The 23148-nt window shown below is 43.3% G+C and overlaps 1 protein-coding gene across 11 annotated transcripts in view; it reads right to left on the reverse strand.

Annotated features, from left to right (window-relative positions):
* Nucleotides 1-23148, reverse strand: part of RYR3 (ryanodine receptor 3) — a 978540-nt gene that overhangs the window by 621338 nt on the left and 334054 nt on the right. For 6 of the 11 annotated variants that reach the window (XM_077263484.1, XM_077263450.1, XM_077263465.1 and 3 more), the window contains exon 4: nucleotides 880-900. The exons of the other annotated variants lie outside the window; for them this stretch is intronic. In XM_077263484.1, the coding sequence (XP_077119599.1) occupies nucleotides 880-900 (21 nt within the window). The remainder of the gene's footprint in view (nucleotides 1-879; nucleotides 901-23148) is intronic. 11 annotated transcript variants of the gene reach the window in all.

The raw sequence follows: 23148 nt of genomic DNA on the forward strand, positions 1-23148 counted from the left end.
ACAATCGGGTGATCTCTGAGTATTTGTAACTGCTCGGAGATTTAGTATTTGTTGACTCAGCTGCATGATTTACAGCTGGTAGACAGCTTGCGTACATGTGGGGGTTGCCTGGTTGCTAGGGAATCCCCACATGTATTCAAGCTGTCTATCAGCTGTAAATCATGCAGCCAAGGCAACAAAAACTAAATCTCCGAGCAGTTACAAATACTCAGAGACCACCTGAGCAACGAGTACACTCGCTCATCACTAGTCATGAACAGAAAGTATTTTGAAAAATAAACTAAAGTTATTGTGTTCTCACAATTAATGCAGAACACAAATATGGCCTCTCATAGAAGTTGCTGCCCAGTTTTTTATTATTTAAAAATTACAAATTTGCCATTTTTATCCAGTAATTCATACCTTCAATACTTAATATTGCAAAAAGAAGACACATAACCACTGAAATGTTGTGTGATCATAGACCATTTTGGTGTTTTGCTACTATATGACACTGGTGTTTGATTGGTGAGGAACAGACTACTGTTACTCACCCACTCCTGACTGCTACAGTAAAATAAAGTGGCAGGGCTACTAGCAAAGAGCTGTGCCACTTCTTCTCCGGCCCATTCTAAACTAGACCACTGTTATTTTACTACGGCAAGTACACTATTATTATAAATCATAACATATTAAACATCAGCCGTGCGTCAGAAATGACAGACTATTTATCTATAATTACCACGCAGACAGATGGCTACATTTACATTTTCCATTAAATATAAATGACATCTATAAGATGAAGAAATGGAAGTCGTGCTGGGCTCCCAAGTGAAAATGATCAAACCATCACAATCCCCATGCAAAAAAAAAGAGAGTGCTAGGAGAGAGAAAACATACCCATCTGGACAGGTCTCTAGTCTATCAAGGTTAAAAACAAAATGAAGAGTTAATGTTACTTTGACTTCATATATCACTTCACTATTACACAATTTATGCATTTAGCCCAGTTTAGAGCGCAATTTCCCATGTAATCACTGTGTAGCGGAATCCAACAAAGAATATGATAAACTTAAAGAGGTTCAGTACTAATGTTAATATATGTTACAAAATATCAGCTCATCAAGTTTAAAATTCAACCCTTGCAAGCAGCTACACCATCCGGTGGGAAGGCGGGAGCTGTTAGAGTGGCAGCAGCTCTGTCTCAGGTTAGGAACTGCCTGGTTCCCTTGAGTTGTACACTGAAACCAGGTGATCCGTATGGCAGCTCACAAGGACATATCTGCAGTCGCTCGGACAGCTGCAGGTTATATTTTTCAGCCACTATCATAGGCAGAATTTTAAAACAAAGCATATTTAATTGTATTTACAGTATTGTGGAGCCCCTTTAACCCCTTCATGACCCAGCCTATTTTGGCCTTAATGACCTTGCCGTTTTTTGCAATTCTGACCAGTGTCCCTTTATGAGGTAATAACTCAGGAACGCTTCAACGGATCCTAGCGATTCTGAGGTTGTTTTTTAGTGACATATTGGGCTTCATGTTAGTGGTAAATTTAGGTCGATAATTTCTGAGTTTATTTGTGAAAAAAATGGAAATTTGGCGAAAATGTTGAAAATTTCGCAATTTTCACATTTTGAATTTTTATTCTGTTAAACCAGAGAGTTATGTGACACAAAATAGTTAATAAATAACGTTTCCCACATGTCTACTTTACATCAGCACAATTTTGGAAACAAATTTTTTTTTTGCTAGGAAGTTATAAGGGTTAAAATTTGACCAGTGATTTCTCATTTTTACAACAAAATTTACAAAACCATTTTTTTTACGGACCACCTCACATTTGAAGTCATTTTGAGGGTTCTATATGGCTGAAAATACCCAAAAGTGACACCATTCTAAAAACTGCACCCCTCAAGGTGCTCAAAACCACATTCAAGAAGTTTATTAACCCTTCAGGTGTTTCACAGCAGCAGAAGCAACATGGAAGTAAAAAATGAACATTTAACTTTTTAGCCACAAAAATGATCTTTTAGCAACAATTTTTTTATTTTCCCAAGGGTAAAAGGAGAAACTGGACCACGGACGTTGTTGTCCAATTTGTCCTGAGTACGCTGATACCTCATATGTGGGGGTAAACCACTGTTTGGGGGCACGGCAGGGCTCGGAAGGGAAGGAGCGCCATTTGACTTTTTGAATGAAAAATTGGCTCCAATCTTTAGCGGACACCATGTCGCGTTTGGAGAGCCCCCGTGTGCCTAAACATTGGAGCTCCCCCACAAGTGACCCCATTTTGGAAACTAGACCCCCAAAGGAACTTATCTAGAAGCATAGTGAGCACTTTAAACCCCCAGGTGCTTCACAAATTGACCCGTAAAAATGAAAAAGTACTTTTTTTTCCCCAAAAAATTATTTTAGCCTCAATTTTTTCATTTTCACATGGGCAACAGGATGAAATGGATCCTAAATTTTGTTGGGCAATTTCTCCTGAGTACACCGATACCTCACATGTGGGGGTAAACCACTGTTTGGGCACATGGTAAGGCTCGGAAGGGAAGGAGCGCCATTTGACTTTTTGAATGAAAAATTATCTCCATCGTTAGCGGACACCATGTCGCTTTTGGAATGCCCCTGTGTGCCTAAACATTGGAGCTCCTCCACAAGTGACCCCATTTTGGAAACTAGACCCCCCCAAGGAACTTATCTAGAGGCATAGTGAGCACTTTAAACCCCCAGGTGCTTCACAAATTGATCCGCAAAAATGAAAAAGTACTTTTTTTTCACACAAAATTTATTTTAGCCTCAATTCTTTCATTTTCACATGGGCAACAGGATAAAATGGATCCTAAAATTTGTTGGGCAATTTCTCCTGAGTACGCCGATACCTCATATGTGGGGGTAAACCACTGTTTGGGTGCACGGCAAGGCTCGGAAGGGGAGGCGTGCCATTTGACTTTTTGAATGGAAAATTAGCTCCAATCGTTAGCGGACACCATGTCGCGTTTGGAGAGCCCCTGTGTGCCTAAACATTGGAGATCCCCTACAAGTGACCCCATTTTGTAAACTAGACCCCCCAAGGAACTTATCTAGATGCATAGTGAGCACTTATAACCCCCAGGTGCTTCACAGAAGTTTATAACGCAGAGCCGTGAAAATAAAAAATAATTTTTCTTTTCTTAAAAATGATTTTTTAGCCCACAATGTTTTATTTTCCCAAGGGTAACAGGAGAAATTGGACCCCAAAAGTTGTTGTCCAGTTTCTCCTTAGTACGCTGATACCCCATATGTGGGGGTAAACCACTGTTTTGGCACACGTCGGGGTTCGTAAGGGAAGTAGTGACGTTTTGAAATGCAGACTTTGATGGAATGCTCTGCGGGCGTCAGGTTGCTTTTGCAGAGCCCCTGATGTGCCTAAACAGTAGGAACTCCCCAAAAGTGACTCCATTTTGGAAACTAGACCCCAAGGGAACTTATCTAGATGTGTGGTGAGCACTTTGAACCCCCAAGTGCTTCACAGAAGTTTATAACGCAGAGCCGTGAAAATAATAAATGTGTTTCCTTTCCTCAAAAATATTTTTTTAGCCCATAATTTTTTATTTTTGCAAGAGTAACAGGAGAAATTGGACCTAAAAGTTGTTGTCCAGTTTCTCCTGAGTACGCTGATACCCCATATATGGGGGTAAACCACTGTTTGGGCACATGCCGGGGCTCGGAAGGGAAGTAGTGACGTTTTGGAATGCAGACTTTGATGGAATGGTCTGCGGGCATCATGTTACGTTTGCAGAGCCCCTGATATGCCTAAACAGTAGAAACCACCCAAAAGTGACCCCATTTTGGAAACTAGACCCCCCAAGGAACTTATCTAGATGTGTGGTGAGCACATTCAACCCCCAAGTGCTTCACAGAAGTTTACAACGCAGAGCCGTGAAAATAAAAAATCATTTTTCTTTCCTCAAAAAAGATGTTTTAGCAAGCAATTTTTTATTTTCACAAGGGTAACAGGAGAAATTGGGCCCCAATATTTGTTGCCCAGTTTGTTGTGAGTGTGCTGGTACCCCATATGTGGGGGTAAACCACTGTTTGGGCACACGTCAAGGCTCGGAAGGGAAGTAGTGACATTTGAAATGCAGACTTTGATGGAATGGTCTGCGGGCATCACATTGCATTTGCAGAGCCCCTGATGTGCCTAAACAGTAGAAACACCCCACAAGTGACCCCATTTTGGAAACTAGACCCCCCCAAGGAACTTATCTACATGTGTGATGAGCACGTTCAACCCCCAAGTGCTTCACAGAAGTTTACAACGCAGAGCCGTGAAAATAAAAAAATCATTTTTCTTTCCTCAAAAAAGATGTTTTAGCAAGCAATTTTTTATTTTCACAAGGGTAACAGGAGAAATTGGGCCCCAATATTTGTTGCCCAGTTTGTTGTGAGTGTGTTGGTACCCCATATGTGAGGGTAAACCACTGTTTGGGCACACGTCAGGGCTCGGAAGGGAAGTAGTGACATATGAAATGCAGACTTTGATGGAATGGTCTGCGGGCATCATGTTGCATTTGCAGAGCCCCTGATGTGCCTAAACAGTAGAAACACCCCACAAGTGACCCCATTTTGGAAACTAGACCCCCGATGGAACTTATCTAGATGTGTGGTGAGCACTTTCAACCCCCAAGTGCTTCACAGAAGTTTATAACGCAGAGCCATGAAAATAAAAAATAATTGTTCTTTCCTCAAAAATTATGTTTTAGCAAGTAATTTTTTATTTTTGCAAGGGTAACAGGAGAAATTGGACCCCAACAGTTGTTGCCCAGTTTGTCCTGAGTACGCTGGTACCCCAAATGTGGGGGTAAACCACTGTTTGGGCGCACGTCGGGGCTTGGAAGGGAGGGAGCACCATTTGACTTTTTGAACGCAAGATTGGCTGGAATCAATGGTGGCGCCATGTTGCGTTTGGAGAACCGTGATGTGCCTAAACAGTGGAAACCCCTCAATTCTAACTTCAACACTAACCCCAACACACCCCTAATCCTAATCCCAACTGTAGCCATAACCCTAATCACAACCCTAACCCCAACACACCCCTAACCACAACCCTAACCGCAACACACCCGTAACCCTAATTCCAACCCTAATCCTAACCCTAATCCCAACCCTAACCCTAATCCCAACCCTAACCACAACTGTAACCCCAACGCACCCCTAACCCTATCCGTAACCCTAACCACAAGCCTAATCTTAACCCTATTTCCAACACTAGCCCTAATTCCAACCCTAACTCTAATTCCAACCCTAACCCTAAGGCTATGTGCCCACGTTGTGGATTCGTGTGAGATTTTTCCGCACGATTTTTGAAAAATCTGCAGGTAAAAGGCACTGCGTTTTACCTGCGGATTTACAGCAGATTTCCAGTGTTTTTTTGTGCGGATTTCACCTGCGGATTCCTATTGAGGAACAGGTGTAAAACGCTGCGGAATCCGCACAAAGAATTGACACGCTGCGGAAAATACAACGTATCGTTTCTGCACGGAATTTTCAGCATCATGGGCACAGCGGATTTGGTTTTCCATAGGTGTACATGGTACTGTAAACCTGATGGAAAACTGGTACGAATTCGCAGCGGCCAATCCGCTGCGGATCCGCTGCCAATCCGCTGCAGATCCGCGGCCAATCCGCTGCGGATCCGCGGCCAATCCGCTGCGGATCCGCGGCCAATCCGCTGCGGATCCGCGGCCAATCCGCTGCGGATCCGCAGCCAAATCCGCACTGTGTGCACATGCCATAACCCTAATCCTACCCCTAACCCTACCCGTAACCCTAACCCTACCCCTAACCCTAACCCTACCCCTAGTTCTAACCCTAGTTCTAACCCTAACCCTAGTGGAAAAGGAAAAAAAAAATATTTTCTTTATTTTATTATTGTCCCTACCTATGGGGGTGATAAAGGGGGGGTTTATTTATAATTTTTTTTATTTTGATCGCTGTGATAGAACCTACCACAGCGATCAAAATGTACTTTGTAATGAATCTGCTGGCCGGCAGATTCGGCGGGCGCACTGAGCATGCGCCCGCCATTTTGGAAGATGGCGGCGCCCATGGAGGAGGCGGACGGGCACCGGGAGCCTCGGTAAGTATAAGGGGGGGGAGATCGGTGCACGGGGGGGGCGTCGGAGCACGGGGGGGTGACATAGGAGCACGGGGGGAGCGGACAGGAGGACGGGGGAGCGGAGCACAGGACGGAGGGGACTACGGGACAGATCGGTGGCTTGGGGGGGCGATCGGTGGGGTGGGGGGGGGTCACTTCAGTATTTCCAGCCATGGCCGATGATATTGCAGCATCGGCCATGGCTGGATTGTAATATTTCACCAGTTTTTTAGGTGAAATATTACAAATCGCTCTGATTGGCAGTTTCACTTTCAACAGCCAATCAGAGCGATCGTAGCCACGGGGGGGTGAAGCCACCCCCCCTGGGCTGAAGTACCACTCCCCCTGTCTCTGCAGAACGGGTGAAATCGGAGTTAACCCTTTCACCCGCTCTGCAGAGACGCGATCATTCCATGACGCCACATAGGCGTCATGGGTCGGATTGGCATGGGTTTTCATGACGCCTACGTGGCGTCAAAGGTCGGGAAGGGGTTAAGTTCCATTTCTGAAACTATATTTTTATAAAGCCAATTAAATCAACAAACCCCTAATACAATATAAAAGTTTTATTGGAATAGCTCATTTTAGCTGCAGAATCTTTTTAACAGTCAGAGGACACTTTCAATAAACTTAAAAGTACATTGTCAGCCCCCAAAAAATTACTCCAAAGTGTCAGCTGCTAGGTGTCTCCGTTTGGTCAACTTGCAGCCACTGTCTGTTGTCAAGTGTAATCTGGGAGCAGTAAGCCTAATCAAGCAGTCATTGCAATGCACAGACTGGCAGTGGGTCACCTTAACTCAGGTCTGCACCACACACGACCAGCAGGCCGCATGGGACCCACTGAGAGATGTTGTGCGGCCCGTGGAGCTGCCCGGGAGACGCCACTTCCTCCAGGCCCCGACATGCATGGGTATAATAAAGTAAGCATGCTGCTGACCTATTCACACTGCTGCTGGTGCTGGGACGCAGAGGTGGCAAGGACACGGGGGACACCAGTGAGAGGTCCAGGAGGAGCCGAATATGAAGTTTGCTAGTTTTTTGTTTGGTGTTACTTTCCATGGACCATTATGGAGCAATGAGGTAAACTAAGGGGCCATTATAGGGCAATGAGGTACACTATGGGGGGTATTATGGGGTAATGGGGGATACTATGGGGGCCATTATGGGACAATGGGGAAAATCATGGGGTAATGAGGGACACTATGGGGGGCATTACATGGCAATAGGGAACATCATGGGACAATGAAGAACACTATGGGGGACATCATACAGTTATGGGGGACACTATGGGGCAATTTGGGACATTAAGGGGGATTGTGAAAGGGGGCAAATTATAATTTTCGATGGGGGGGACTTTATGCAGAGAGGCAGTGTGAGGGGGATATTATAGAAGGGGGCAGTGTGTGGGGGGTAATTATGGAGAGGGCCAGTGTGAGGAAACATTATGAAGAAGGGCTGTGTGTAAGGGATATTATGGAGAGGAGCTGTGTGTGTGTGAAATATCATAAAGGACAGTGTTGGGGGACATTATGGAGAGGGGTGGTGTGGGGGGCATTATGGAAAGGGGCAGTGTGGTGGAACATTATGGAGAGGGGCAGTGAGTTGGGGTACATTATGGAGCTGGGTAGTATGGGGGATACTATGGAGAGGGGCAGTTTGAGGGGGATAATTATGGAGAGGGCCAGTGTGAGGAAACATTATGAAGAAGGGCTGTGTGTAAGGGATATTATGGAGAGGAGCTGTGTGTGTGTGAAATATCATAAAGGACAGTGTTGGGGGACATGATGGAGAGGGGTGGTGTGGGGGGCATTATGGAAAGGGGCAGTGTGGTGGAACATTATGGAGAGGGGCAGTGAGTTGGGGTACATTATGGAGCTGGGTAGTATGGGGGATACTATGGAGAGGGGCAGTGTGAGGGGGATATTTTGTGCAGGAGGCAAAGTAAGTGGAAAATATTTATTCAGTGATGCAGCATGGGAGATATTTTTATTTATGGGGCAGTATAATGATTGTTTTTTTAAAATTCTGTCAAGGAGTGCTGCTGCTGATGGACAAGAGGGAAGTCTGCAGAGTTTAGCTCTGGGCTTGAAATCTCATCATATACTACATGGAAACAAAGGGATGGGAATGACTTGAATCAGAAGATATATCACATATCACATGCAAATGTTTATTTGCATGTGTCTCATCAGAACTGTGGTTCTTGTATAGTCTGCAGTCTGATGATGGCTGGTAACAACAACTCCTAGCATCTGCTTATTATTGTTAACTCCTTAAGCCCCAAGGATGGTTTGCACGTTAATGACCGGGCCAATTTTTACAATTCTGACCACTGTCCCTTTATGAGGTTAGAACTCTGGAACGCTTCAAACGAATCCTGATGAATCTGACAATGTTTTCTCGTGACATATTGTACTTCATGATAGTGGTAACATTTCTTCGACTTGCGTTTATTTGTGAAAAACATGGAAATTTGGTGAAAATTTAGAAAATTTCGCAATTTTCCAAATTTTGAGTTTTTATGCCCTTAAATCACAGAGATATGTCACACAAAATACTTAATAAGACACATTTCCCACATGTCTACTTTACATCAGCACAATTTTGGAAACACATTTTTTTGTTGTTAGGGAGTTATAAGGGTTAAAAGTTGATCAGCAATTTCTCATTTTTACAACACCATTTTTTTTTTAGGGACCACATCTCATTTGAAGTCATTTTGAGGGGTCTATATGATAGAAAATAACCAAGTGTGACACCATTCTAAAAACTGCACCCCTCATGTTGCTCAAAACCACATTCAAGAAGATTATTAACCCTTCAGGTGTTTCACAGGAATTTTTGGAATGTTTAAATAAAAATGAACATTTAACTTTTTTCACACAAAATTTACTTCAGCTCCAGTTTGATTTATTTTACCAAGGGTACAGGGGAAAATGGACCCCAAAAGTTGTTGTGCAATTTGTCCTGAGTACACTGATACCCCATATGTGGGGGGAACCACCATTTAGGTGCATGGCAGAGCTCGGAAGGGAAGGAGCGCCATTTGGAATGCAGACTTAGATGGATTGGTCTGCAGGCGTCACATTGCGTTTGCAGAGCCCCTAATGTACCTAAACAGTAGAAACCAACCAAAAGTGACCCCATACTGGAAGCTAGACCCCTAAGGAACTTAGCTAGATATGTTGTGAGAACTTTGAACCCCCAAGTGTTTCACTACAGTTTATAACACAGAGCTGTGAAAATAAAAAATCATTTTTTTCCCACAAAAATTATTTTTTAGCCCCCAGTTTTGTATTTTCCCAAGGGTAACAGGAGAAATTGGACCCCAAAAGATGTTGTCCAATTTGTCCTGAGTACGCTGATACCCCATATGTGGGAGGGAACCACCGTTTGGACGCATGGCAGAGCTTGGAAGGGAAGGAGCGCCATTTGGAATGCAGACTTAGATGGATTGGTCTGCAGGTGTCACATTGCGTTTGCAGACCCCCTATTGTACCTAAACAGTAGAAACACCCCACAAGTGACCCCATATTGGAAACTAGACCCCCAAGGAACTTATCTAGATGTGTTGTAAGAACTTTGAACCCCCAAGTGTTTCACTACAGTTTATAACGCAGAGCCGTGAAAATAAAAAATCCTTTTTTCCCACAAAAATGGTTTTTTATCCCCCCAAATTTTTATTTTCCCAAGGGTAATAAGAGAAATTGGACACCAAAAGTTGTTGTCCAATTTGTTCTGAGTACGCTGATACCCCATATGTTGGGGTAAACCCCTGTTTGGGCACACAGGAGAGCTCGGAAGGGAAGGAGCACTGTTTTACTTTTCAACGCAGAATTGGCTGGAATTGAGATCGGACGCCATGTCGCGTTTGGAGAGCCCCTGATCTGTCTAAACAGTGGAAACCCCCAATTCTAACTGAAACCCCAGCCCCAACTCTAACCCTAGCCCTAACCCTAATCCTAGCCCTAACCCTAGCCCTAACCCTAGCCCTAACCCTAACCCTAATCCTAACCCTAGCCCTAACCCTAATGGGAAAATGGAAATAAATAATTTTTTAATTTTATTATTTTTCCCTAACTAAGGGGGTGATGAAGGGGGGTTTGATTTACTTTTATAGCGGGCTTTTTAGCGGATTTTTATGATTGACAGCTGTCACACACTAAAAGACGCTTTTTATTGCAAAAAATATTTTTTCCGTTACCACATTTTGAGAGCTATAATTTTTCCATATTTTGGTCCACAGAGTCATCTGAGGACTTGTTTTTTTGTGGGACGAGTTCACATTTTAATTGGTAACATTTTCGGGCACGTGACATTTTTTGATCACTTTTTATTCCGATTTTTGTGAGGCAGAATGACCAAAAACCAGCTATTCATTAATTTCTTTTGGGGCGGGCGTTTATACCATTCCACGTTTGGCAAAATTGATAAAACAGTTTTATTGTTAGGGTCAGTACGATTACAGCGATACCTCATTGATTTTTTTTTATGTTTTGGCGCTTTTATACGATAAAAACTATTTTATAGAAAAAATAATTATTTTTGCATCACTTTATTCTGAGGACTATAACTTTTTTATTTTTCGCTCATGATGCTGTGTGGCAGCTCTTTTTTTGCGAGACAAGATGTCGTTTTCAGCGGTACCATGGTTATTTATATCTGTCTTTTTGATCGCGTGTTATTCCACTTTTTGTTCGGTGGTATGATAATAAAGCATTGTTTTTTGCCGCGTTTTTTTTTTTTTACCGCGTTCACTGAAGGGGTTAACTAGCAGGACAGTTTTATAGGTGGGGTCGCTACGGACACGGCGATACTAAATATGTGTACTTTTATTGTTTTTTTTTAATTATTTAGATAAAGAAATGTATTTATGGGAACAATATTTTTTTTCTTTATTTAGGAATTTTTTACATGTGAATATTTTTTTTTTTACTTGATAACATTGCCACGGGAAGGGGGTGGGAGGGGGGCATCATGTTAAAGGGTCAGATCACTGATCTGACACTTTGCTGTGCACTGTGTCAGATCAGCAATCTGACATGCAGGGCTGCAGGCTTACCAGCGCTTGCTCTGAGCAGGAGCTGGCAAGCCACCTCCCTGCAGGACCCGGACGCAGCCCCACGGCCATTTTGGATCCAGGGCCTGCAGGGAGAAGAAGGGTCTCAGGGAAGCACGCAGGGAGCCCCCTACCTGCACGATGCTTCACTATACCGTCGGAACACTGCGATCATGTTTGATCGCAGTGTGCTGGGGGTTAATGTGCCAGGGGCGGTCCGTGACCGCTCCTGGCACATAGTGCCGGATGTCAGCTGCGATAGTCAGCTGATACCCGGCCGCGCTCCCCCGGTGAGCGTGGCCGATCGCATATGACGTACTATCCCCTCACTGGGAATTAAGTCCCAGGTCACCTTGACGGGATAGTACGTCATATGGGATTAGGGGGTTAAGGACATACTGGGAATTGTAGGTTCAAGAAATACAATTATATATGGGGTGGACCTGACATTACAATTGATCGCTGTACTAAGATTTGTGCAGTATACATACAGTGAATGGAATAATTATTTGCTCCCTTGCTGATTTTGTAAGTTTTCCCACTGACAAAGACATAAACAGTCTATCATTTTAAGAGTAAGGTAATTTTAACATTGAGAGATAGAATATCAAAAATAATATCCAGAAAATCACATTGCAAAAATTATATAAATTTCTTTGCATTTTGCAGTGAGAAATAAGTATTTGATCCCTCTGGCAAACAAGACTTAAAATGCACAAGAATAGGATACACGTCATTCCGTACACTTGAAAAAAGGTGCTCAGAGAAGGATACCACTGCTATTTCTCATAATTATAGAAAATCTGGCACTCTTTAAATTTGCAATTAATTCATTCAGGTAAAGCAACCACAGATTCATGTGTAACGTTTCGGTCTTACAATCAGACCTTCATCAGACTGGGATAGAACAAAGAAACAGAGAATTACATATATGTATCAGTATACATGTACAAAAAAACTTAGCAATGAAACATAAATGGTAAAAAGAAAAAAGAAAAAAATCCACAAAAGTAGCAGTGCATTATTGTTCAATAATATGGATTATTCTTGTCATTATTCTTGTCACAGTGATTGAGATAAATAATCAAACTTGCATGAAAGCAATAGGCTATACAAGTCCTATTTAATAGGATAAGTAGGACGCGAGGTATGGTGGTACAAATATAGAATGATATGAAAAATGACATGAAAAAGCCTCTTTTTTCATATCATTCTATATTTGTACCTCTATATTTGTACCACCATACCTCGCGTCCTACTTATCCTATTATATCATAAGGAGATTTTCTGGATTTGATTTCTTATTTTGACTCTCATAGTTGTGGTCTACCTATGATGTCAATTACAGGCCTCTCTCATCTTTTTAAGTGTGAGAACTTGCACAATTGGTGGCTGACTAAATACTTTTTTCCCCCCTGTAGATGCAATTGCTGATATAAACAAATTAAAATGTTGCTTTTATTTCCAATATGCTTTAGAAAAACGAAAACTGTAATGTTTGTCATCATAATGTGTCAGTGTTCATTTGTTTTAATAGTATACTTTTTTTGCTCTTTATTTTACAGATATTTTCCCATTTTGTTTAGGAATGACTGACTTTATTAACTTAAAGTTCCATTGTATTGTGTTGATGAATAATGTGACTGTAAATGTCCTAAAATATTGATACTATTGGAATTGTTTCTGTTTAACCCCTCTCTGACCTTAGACGTACTATCCAGTCGAGGTGACCTGAGCCTATCTGACCCTCAATGGGATAGTATGTCATATGAGATCAGCCGCGCTCACGGGGGGAGCGCGGCCGATCGCGGCCGGGTGTCAGCTGACTATCACAGCTGACATCCGGCACCATGTGCCAGGAGCGGTCACGGACCGCTCCTGGCACATTAACCCCCGGAACACAGTGATCAAACATGATCGCAGCGTTCCGGCAGCATAGGGAAGCATCGCGCAGGAAGGGGGCTCCCTGCGTGCTTCCCTGAGACCCTTGCAGCAACGCGATGTGATCGCATTGCTCCGAGGGTCTCCTACCTCCTTCTCCCTGCAGGCCCCAGATCCAAAAGGGCCATGGGGGTCCTTCCGGGTACTGCAGGGAGGTGGCTTACAAGCGTCTGCTCAGAGCAAGCGCTGGTAAGCCAGGAGCACTGCCTGTCAGATTGCTGATCTGACACAGTGCTCTGCAAAGCACTGGGGCAATGTAAAAAAGTAAAAAAAATAAATATTTACATGTGTTAAAAAAAAAAATAAAAAAAAATTCCTAGTTAACCTCTTCAGTGAACACCGTCACAAAAAAAAACAGGCAAAAAACAACGCTTTATTATCATACCGCCAAACAAAAAGTGGAATAACACGCGATCAAAAAAAGGATATAAATATCCATAGTACCGCTAAAAACGTCATCTTCTCCTGCAAAAAAACGAGCCACCATACAGCATCATCAGCGAAAAAATAAGAAAGTTATAGTCCTCAGAATAAAGCGATGCAAAAATAATTATTTTTTATATAAAATAGTTTTTATCGTATAAAAGCGCCAAAACATAAAAAAAGATATAAATGAGGTATCGCTGTAATTGTACTGACCTGAAGAATAAAACTGCTTTATCAATTTTACCAAACGCTGAACGGTATAAACGCCCCCCCCCCCCCCAAAAGAAATTCATGAATAGCTGGTTTTTGGTCATTCTGCCTCACAAAAATCGGAATAAAAAGTGATCAAAAAATGTCACGTGCCCAAAAATGGTTCCAATAAAAACGTCAACTCATCCTGCAAAAAGCAAGTCCTCACATGACTCTGTGGACCAAAATATGGAAAAATTATAGCTCTCAAAATGTGGAGAAGCAAAAACTATTTTTTGCAATAAAAAGCGTCTTTCAGTGTGTGACAGCTGCCAATCATAAAAATCTGCTAAAAAAACGGCTATGAAAGTAAATCAAACCCCCCTTCATCACCCCCTTAGTTAGGGAAAATAATAACATTTAAAAAATGCATTTATTTCCATTTTCCCATTAGGGTTAGGGCTAAGGTTAGGGTTAGGGTTGGGGCTAAAGTCAGGGTTGGTGTTAGGGTTAGGGTTGGGGCTAGGGTTAGGGTTGGGGCTAGGGTTAGGGCTAGGGTTAGGGCTACAATTAAGGTTGGGGCTAAAGTTAGGGTTAGGGTTGGGGCTAAAGTTAGGGTTAGGGTTGGGGCTAAAGTTAGGGTTAGGGTTTGGATTACATTTACGGTTGGGATTATGATTGGGATTAGGGTTAGGGGTGTGTTAGGGTTAGGAGTGTGGTTAGTGTTACCGTTGGGATTAGGGTAAGGGGTGTGTTTGGATTAGGGTTTCAGTTAGAATTGGGGAGTTTCCACTGTTTAGGCACATCAGGGGCTTTCCAAACGCGACCTCAATTCCAGCCAATTCTGCGTTGAAAAAGTAAAACAGTGCTCCTTCTCTTCCGAGCTCTCCCGTGCACCCAAACAGGGGTTTACCCCAACATATGGGGTATCAGCGTACTCAGGACACATTGGACAACAACATTGGTTAGGGCTAGGGTTAGGGCTAGGGTTAGGATTAGGGTTAGGGCTAGGGTTAGGGCTACGGTTAGGGGTAGGGTTAGGATTAGGCTAGGGTTAAGGTTAGGGCTAGGGTTAGGGTTAGGGTTAGGGCAAGGGCTAGGGCTAGGATTAGGATTAGGGTTAGGGCTAGGGTTAGAGTTGGGGCTGGGGTTTCAGTTAGAATTGGGGGTTTCCACTGTTTAGACAGATCAGGGGCTCTCCAAACGCGACATGGCGTCCGATCTCAATTCCAGCCAATTCTGCGTTGAAAAGTAAAACAGTGCTCCTTCCCTTCCGAGCTCTCCCGTGTGCCCAAACAGAAATACAAAACTGGGGGCTAAAATATCATTTTTGTGGAAAAAAAATGATTTTTTATTTTCATGGCTCTGCATTATTAACTGTAGTGAAACATTTGGGGGTTCAAAATTCTGACAACACATCTAGATAAGTTCCTTGGGGTCTAGTTTCCAATATAGGGTCACTTATGGGGGGTTTCTACTGTTTAGGTACATCAGGGGCTCTGCAAATGAAACGTGACGCCTGCAGACCAATCCATCTAAGTCTGCATTCCAAACGGCGCTCCTTCCCTTCCAAGCTCTGCCATGCGCCCAAACGGTGGTTCCCCCCACATATGGGGTATCAGCGTACTCAGGACAAATTTGACAACGACTTTTGGGGTCCAATTTCTCCTGTTATCCTTGGGAAAATACAAAACTGGGGCTAAAAAATAATTTTTGTGGGAAAAAAAAGAATTTTTATTTTCACGGCTCTGCGCCATAAACTTCTGTGAAGCACTTGGTGGGTCAAAGTGCTTACCACACATCTAGATAAGTTCCTTAGGGGGTCTACTTTCCAAAGTGGTGTCATTTGTGGGGGGTTTCAATGTTTAGGCACATCAGGGGATCTCCAAACGCGACATGGAGTCCTATCTCAATTCCAGACAATTTTGCATTGAAAAGTCAAATGGCGCTCCTTCCCTTCCGAGCTCTGCCGTGCGTCCAAACAGTGGTTTACCCCCACATTTGGGTATCAGCGTACTCAGGACAAATTGTACAACAACTTTTGGGGTCCAATTTCTTCTGTTACCCTTGAGAAAATAAAAAATTGGGGGCGAAAAGATCATTTTTGTGAAATAATATGATTTTTTATTTTTACGGCTCTGCATTATAAACTTCTGTGAAGCACTTGGTGGGTCAAAGTGCTCACCACACATCTAGATAAGTTCCTTAGGGGGTCTACTTTCCAAAATGGTGTCACTTGTGGGGGTTTCAATGTTTAGGCACATCAAGGGCTCTCCAAACGCGACATGGCGTCCTATCTCAATTCCAGGCAATTTTGCATTGAAAAGTCAAATGGCGCTCCTTCCCTTCCGAGCTCTGCTGTGCGCCCAAACAGTGGTTTACCCCCACATATGGGGTATCAGCGTACTCAGGACAAATTTCACAACATCTTTTGGGGTCCAATTTCTCCTGTTACCTGTTATGGTTCTCAATGGCAAGAGAACATAGCCCAGCAAACATAAGAACTAGCTCTTGGAAGGATGGAAACTAAACTGACCATGAACTAAACCTGCCGCACAACTAACAGTAGCCGGGTAGCGTAGCCTGCGTTTTATCCCTAGACGCCCAGCGCCGGCCGGAGGACTAACTAATCCTGGCAGAGGAAAATATAGTCCTGGCTCACCTCTAGAGAAATTTCCCCGAAAGGCAGACAGAGGCCCCCACAAATATTGGCGGTGATTTTAGATGAAATGACAAACGTAGTATGAAAATAGGTTTAGCAAAATTGAGGTCCGCTTACTAGATAGCAGGAAGACAGAAAGGGCACTTTCATGGTCAGCTGAAAACCCTATCAAAATACCATCCTGAAATTACTTTAAGACTCTAGTATTAACTCATAACATCAGAGTGGCAATTTCAGATCACAAGAGCTTTCCAGACACAGAAACGAAACTACAGCTGTGAACTGGAACAAAATGCAAAAACAAACAAGGACTAAAGTCCAACTTAGCTGGGAGTTGTCTAGCAGCAGGAACATGCACAGAAAGGCTTCTGATTACAATGTTGACCGGCATGGAAGTGACAGAGGAGCAAGGCTAAATAGCGACTCCCACATCCTGATGGAAACAGGTGAACAGAGAGGATGATGCACACCAGTTCAATTCCACCAGTGGCCACCGGGGGAGCCCAAAATCCAATTTCACAACAGTACCCCCCCCTCAAGGAGGGGGCACCGAACCCTCACCAGAACCACCAGGGCGATCAGGATGAGCCCTATGAAAGGCACGGACCAAATCGGAGGCATGAACATCAGAGGCAGTCACCCAAGAATTATCCTCCTGACCGTATCCCTTCCATTTGACCAGATACTGGAGTTTCCGTCTGGAAACACGGGAGTCCAAGAATTTTTCCACAACGTACTCCAACTCGCCCTCAACCAACACCGGAGCAGGAGGCTCAACGGAAGGCACAACCGGTACCTCATACCTGCGCAATAATGACCGATGAAAAACATTATGAATAGAAAAAGATGCAGGGAGGTCCAAACGGAAGGACACAGGGTTAAGAATCTCCAATATCTTGTACGGGCCGATGAACCGAGGCTTAAACTTGGGAGAAGAAACCCTCATAGGGACAAAACGAGAAGACAACCACACCAAGTCCCCAACACAAAGCCGAGGACCAACCCGACGCCGGCGGTTGGCAAAAAGCTGAGTCTTCTCCTGGGACAACTTCAAATTGTCCACTACCTGCCCCCAAATCTGATGCAACCTCTCCACCACAGCATCCACTCCAGGACAATCCGAAGATTCCACCTGACCAGAAGAAAATCGAGGATGAAACCCCGAATTACAGAAAAAGGGAGACACCAAGGTGGCAGAGCTGGCCCGATTATTGAGGGCAAACTCCGCTAAAGGCAAAAAAGCAACCCAATCATCCTGATCTGCAGACACAAAACACCTCAAATATGTCTCCAAGGTCTGATTCGTCCGCTCGGTCTGGCCATTAGTCTGAGGATGGAAAGCAGACGAGAAAGACAAATCTATGCCCATCCTAGCACAGAATGCTCGCCAAAATCTAGACACGAATTGGGTACCTCTGTCAGAAACGATATTCTCCGGAATACCATGCAAACGGACCACATTTTGAAAAAACAGAGGAACCAACTCGGAAGAAGAAGGCAACTTAGGCAGGGGAACCAAATCGACCATCTTAGAGAAACGATCACACACCACCCAGATGACAGACATCTTCTGAGAAACAGGAAGATCCGAAATAAAATCCATCGAGATGTGCGTCCAGGGCCTCTTCGGGATAGGCAAGGGCAACAACAATCCACTAGCCCGAGAACAACAAGGCTTGGCCCGAGCACAAACGTCACAAGACTGCACGAAGCCTCGCACATCTCGAGACAGGGAAGGCCACCAGAAGGACCTTGCCACCAAATCCCTGGTACCAAAGATTCCAGGATGACCTGCCAACGCAGAAGAATGAACCTCAGAAATGACTTTACTGGTCCAATCATCAGGAACAAACAGTCTACCAGGTGGGCAACGATCAGGTCTATCCGCCTGAAACTCCTGCAAGGCCCGCCGCAGGTCTGGAGAAACGGCAGACAATATCACTCCGTCCTTAAGGATACCTGTAGGTTCAGAATTACCAGGGGAGTCAGGCTCAAAACTCCTAGAAAGGGCATCCGCCTTAACATTCTTAGAACCCGGCAGGTAGGACACCACAAAATTAAACCGAGAGAAAAACAACGACCAGCGCGCCTGTCTAGGATTCAGGCGTCTGGCGGACTCAAGATAAATTAGATTTTTGTGGTCAGTCAATACCACCACCTGATGTCTAGCCCCCTCAAGCCAATGACGCCACTCCTCAAAAGCCCACTTCATGGCCAAAAGCTCCCGATTCCCAACATCATAATTCCGCTCGGCGGGCGAAAATTTACGCGAGAAAAAAGCACAAGGTCTCATCACGGAGCAATCGGAACTTCTCTGCGACAAAACCACCCCAGCTCCGATTTCAGAAGCGTCGACCTCAACCTGAAAAGGAAGAGCAACATCAGGCTGACGCAACACAGGGGCGGAAGAAAAGCGGCGCTTAAGCTCCCGAAAGGCCTCCACAGCAGCAGGGGACCAATCAGCAACATCAGCACCCTTCTTAGTCAAATCAGTCAATGGTTTAACAACATCAGAAAAACCAGCAATAAATCGACGATAAAAGTTAGCAAAGCCCAAAAATTTCTGAAGACTCTTAAGAGAAGAGGGTTGCGTCCAATCACAAATAGCCTGAACCTTGACAGGATCCATCTCGATGGAAGAGGGGGAAAAAATATATCCCAAAAAGGAAATCTTTTGAACCCCAAAAACGCACTTAGAACCCTTCACACACAAGGAATTAGACCGCAAAACCTGAAAAACCCTCCTGACCTGCTGGACATGAGAGTCCCAGTCATCCGAAAAAATCAGAATATCATCCAGATACACAATCATAAATTTATCCAAATAATCACGGAAAATGTCATGCATAAAGGACTGAAAGACTGAAGGGGCATTTGAAAGACCAAAAGGCATCACCAAATACTCAAAGTGGCCCTCGGGCGTATTAAATGCGGTTTTCCACTCATCCCCCTGCTTAATTCGCACCAAATTATACGCCCCACGAAGATCTATCTTAGAGAACCACTTGGCCCCCTTTATGCGAGCAAACAAATCAGTCAGCAGTGGCAACGGATATTGATATTTAACCGTGATTTTATTCAAAAGCCGATAATCAATGCACGGCCTCAAAGAGCCATCTTTCTTAGCCACAAAGAAAAAACCGGCTCCTAAGGGAGATGACGAAGGACGAATATGTCCCTTTTCCAAGGACTCCTTTATATATTCTCGCATAGCAGCATGTTCAGGCACAGACAGATTAAATAAACGACCCTTAGGGTATTTACTACCCGGAATCAAATCTATGGCACAATCGCACTCCCGGTGCGGAGGTAATGAACCAAGCTTAGGTTCTTCAAAAACGTCACGATATTCAGTCAAGAATTCAGGAATCTCAGAGGGAATAGATGATGAAATGGAAACCACAGGTACGTCCCCATGCGTCCCCTTACATCCCCAGCTTAACACAGACATAGCTTTCCAGTCAAGGACTGGGTTATGAGATTGCAGCCATGGCAATCCAAGCACCAACACATCATGTAGATTATACAGCACAAGAAAGCGAATAATCTCCTGGTGATCCGGATTAATCCGCATAGTTACTTGTGTCCAGTATTGTGGTTTATTGCTAGCCAATGGGGTGGAGTCAATCCCCTTCAGGGGTATAGGAGTTTCAAGAGGCTCCAAATCATACCCACAGCGTTTTTCAAAGGACCAATCCATAAGACTCAAAGCGGCGCCAGAGTCGACATAGGCATCCGCGGTAATAGATGATAAAGAACAAATCAGGGTCACAGATAGAATAAACTTAGACTGTAAAGTGCCAATTGAAACAGACTTATCAAGCTTCTTAGTACGCTTAGAGCATGCTGATATAACATGAGTTGAATCACCGCAATAGAAGCACAACCCATTTTTTCGTCTAAAATTCTGCCGTTCACTTCTGGACAGAATTCTATCACATTGCATATTCTCTGGCGTCTTCTCAGTAGACACCGCCAAATGGTGCACAGGTTTGCGCTCCCGCAGACGCCTATCGATCTGGATAGCCATTGTCATGGACTCATTCAGACCCGCAGGCACAGGGAACCCCACCATAACATCCTTAATGGCATCAGAGAGACCCTCTCTAAAATTCGCCGCCAGGGCGCACTCATTCCACTGAGTAAGCACAGCCCATTTACGGAATTTCTGGCAGTATATTTCAGCTTCGTCTTGCCCCTGAGATAGGGACATCAAGGCCTTTTCCGCCTGAAGTTCTAACTGAGGTTCCTCATAAAGCAACCCCAAGGCCAGAAAAAACGCATCCACATTGAGCAACGCAGGATCCCCTGGAGCCAATGCAAAAGCCCAATCCTGAGGGTCGCCCCGGAGCAAGGAAATCACAATCCTGATCTGCTGAGCAGGATCTCCAGCAGAGCGAGATTTCAGGGACAAAAACAACTTGCAATTATTTTTGAAATTTTGAAAGCAAGATCTATTCCCCGAGAAAAATTCAGGCAAAGGAATTCTAGGTTCAGATATAGGAACATGAACAACAAAATCTTGTAAATTTTGAACTTTCGTGGTGAGATTATTCAAACCTGCAGCTAAACTCTGAATATCCATTTTAAACAGGTGAACACAGAGCCATTCCAGGATTAGAAGGAGAGAGAGAGAGAAAGGCTGCAATATAGGCAGACTTGCAAGAGATTCAATTACAAGCACACTCAGAACTGAAGAAAAAAAAAAAAAAAAAATCTTCAGCAGACTTCTCTTTTCTCTCCTTTCTCTGTAAATTAATTTAACCCTTTTTGGCCGGTCAAACTGTTATGGTTCTCAATGGCAAGAGAACATAGCCCAGCAAACATAAGAACTAGCTCTTGGAAGGATGGAAACTAAACTGACCATGAACTAAACCTGCCGCACAACTAACAGTAGCCGGGTAGCGTAGCCTGCGTTTTATCCCTAGACGCCCAGCGCCGGCCGGAGGACTAACTAATCCTGGCAGAGGAAAATATAGTCCTGGCTCACCTCTAGAGAAATTTCCCCGAAAGGCAGACAGAGGCCCCCACAAATATTGGCGGTGATTTTAGATGAAATGACAAACGTAGTATGAAAATAGGTTTAGCAAAATTGAGGTCCGCTTACTAGATAGCAGGAAGACAGAAAGGGCACTTTCATGGTCAGCTGAAAACCCTATCAAAATACCATCCTGAAATTACTTTAAGACTCTAGTATTAACTCATAACATCAGAGTGGCAATTTCAGATCACAAGAGCTTTCCAGACACAGAAACGAAACTACAGCTGTGAACTGGAACAAAATGCAAAAACAAACAAGGACTAAAGTCCAACTTAGCTGGGAGTTGTCTAGCAGCAGGAACATGCACAGAAAGGCTTCTGATTACAATGTTGACCGGCATGGAAGTGACAGAGGAGCAAGGCTAAATAGCGACTCCCACATCCTGATGGAAACAGGTGAACAGAGAGGATGATGCACACCAGTTCAATTCCACCAGTGGCCACCGGGGGAGCCCAAAATCCAATTTCACAACAGTTACCCTTGGTAAAATAAAACAAATTGGAGCTGAAGTAAGTTTTTTGTGAAAAAAATTAAATGTTCATTTTTGTTAAACATTCCAAAAATTCCTGTGAAACACCTGAAAGGTTAATAATCTTCTTGAATGTGGTTTTGAGCACCTTGAGGGGTGCAGTTTTTAGAATGGTGTCACACTTGGGTATTTTCTATCATATAGACCCCTCAAAGTGACTTCAAATGTGATGTAGTCCCTGAAAAAAATGGTGTTGTAAAAATGAAAAAAATTTAACCCTTAGAACTCCCTAACAAAAAAAAATGTTGGTTCCAAAATTGTGTTGATGTAAAGTAGACGTGGGAAATGTTACTTAATAAGTATTTTGTGTGACATAACTCTGTAATTTAAGGGCATAAAATTCAAAGTTGGAAAATTGCGAAATTTTCAAAATTTTCGCCAAATTTCAATTTTTTTCACAAATAAACGCAAGTAATATCAAAGAAATGTTACCACTATCATGAAGTACAATATGTCTTGAGAAAACAATGTCAGAATCATCAGGATCCGTTGAAGCATTCCAGAGTTATAACCTCATAAAGGGACAGAGGTCAGAGTTGTAAAAATTGGCCCGGTCATTAACGTGCAAACCACCCTTGGTGGTAAAGGGGTTAATAGCAGAATACTTCTAATAATGATTCCCCACCCCTGATTTACCGCATTGAGTAGTCATCACTCTGCAGAATATCCAAGATCATGGCATAAGGGAACAGGATAAAATTTAAATAGTAAGTGAATTTTTTTTTTTTCATTTTGAATGGGGTCCTAGCCATTTCCAATATCTCTACCTACTGTTAGTGAAAGGAAACACTATGGTTCCTATCAAGAAGCTGAATTACAGCATGATTATACCCTATTTTAAAAAAATGGAAATCTGTTTAATAAAGGCATCATGCATTTGAGCAATTGCAATGCATTTTGCTGTTCATAGAAAACACTTGGCAGATGAAAGTACAGACCCAATGCACAGTAAATAAAGCTCTAATATGTTTTTAAAAAGCCTTTATAAGTTACACAATAAAAATAGGAAAACAAGTCAAGTTTCTGTTCCACGATGCTGAAGAAAAAAAAGGATTGCAAATTTTATGGTAAGTAATGAAAAATTTCTCAAAGAAGATGAAGGTTTAAGAGTAACAGTTTTAGAACCTATTTTGAAAAATCAGAATCAAAACATTTTACCAAATTATAAAAATATACACAAG

The sequence above is a fragment of the Ranitomeya variabilis genome, chromosome 1 (assembly GCF_051348905.1).
Source record: "Ranitomeya variabilis isolate aRanVar5 chromosome 1, aRanVar5.hap1, whole genome shotgun sequence".
In the NCBI taxonomy this organism is placed as follows: Eukaryota; Metazoa; Chordata; class Amphibia; order Anura; family Dendrobatidae; genus Ranitomeya; species Ranitomeya variabilis.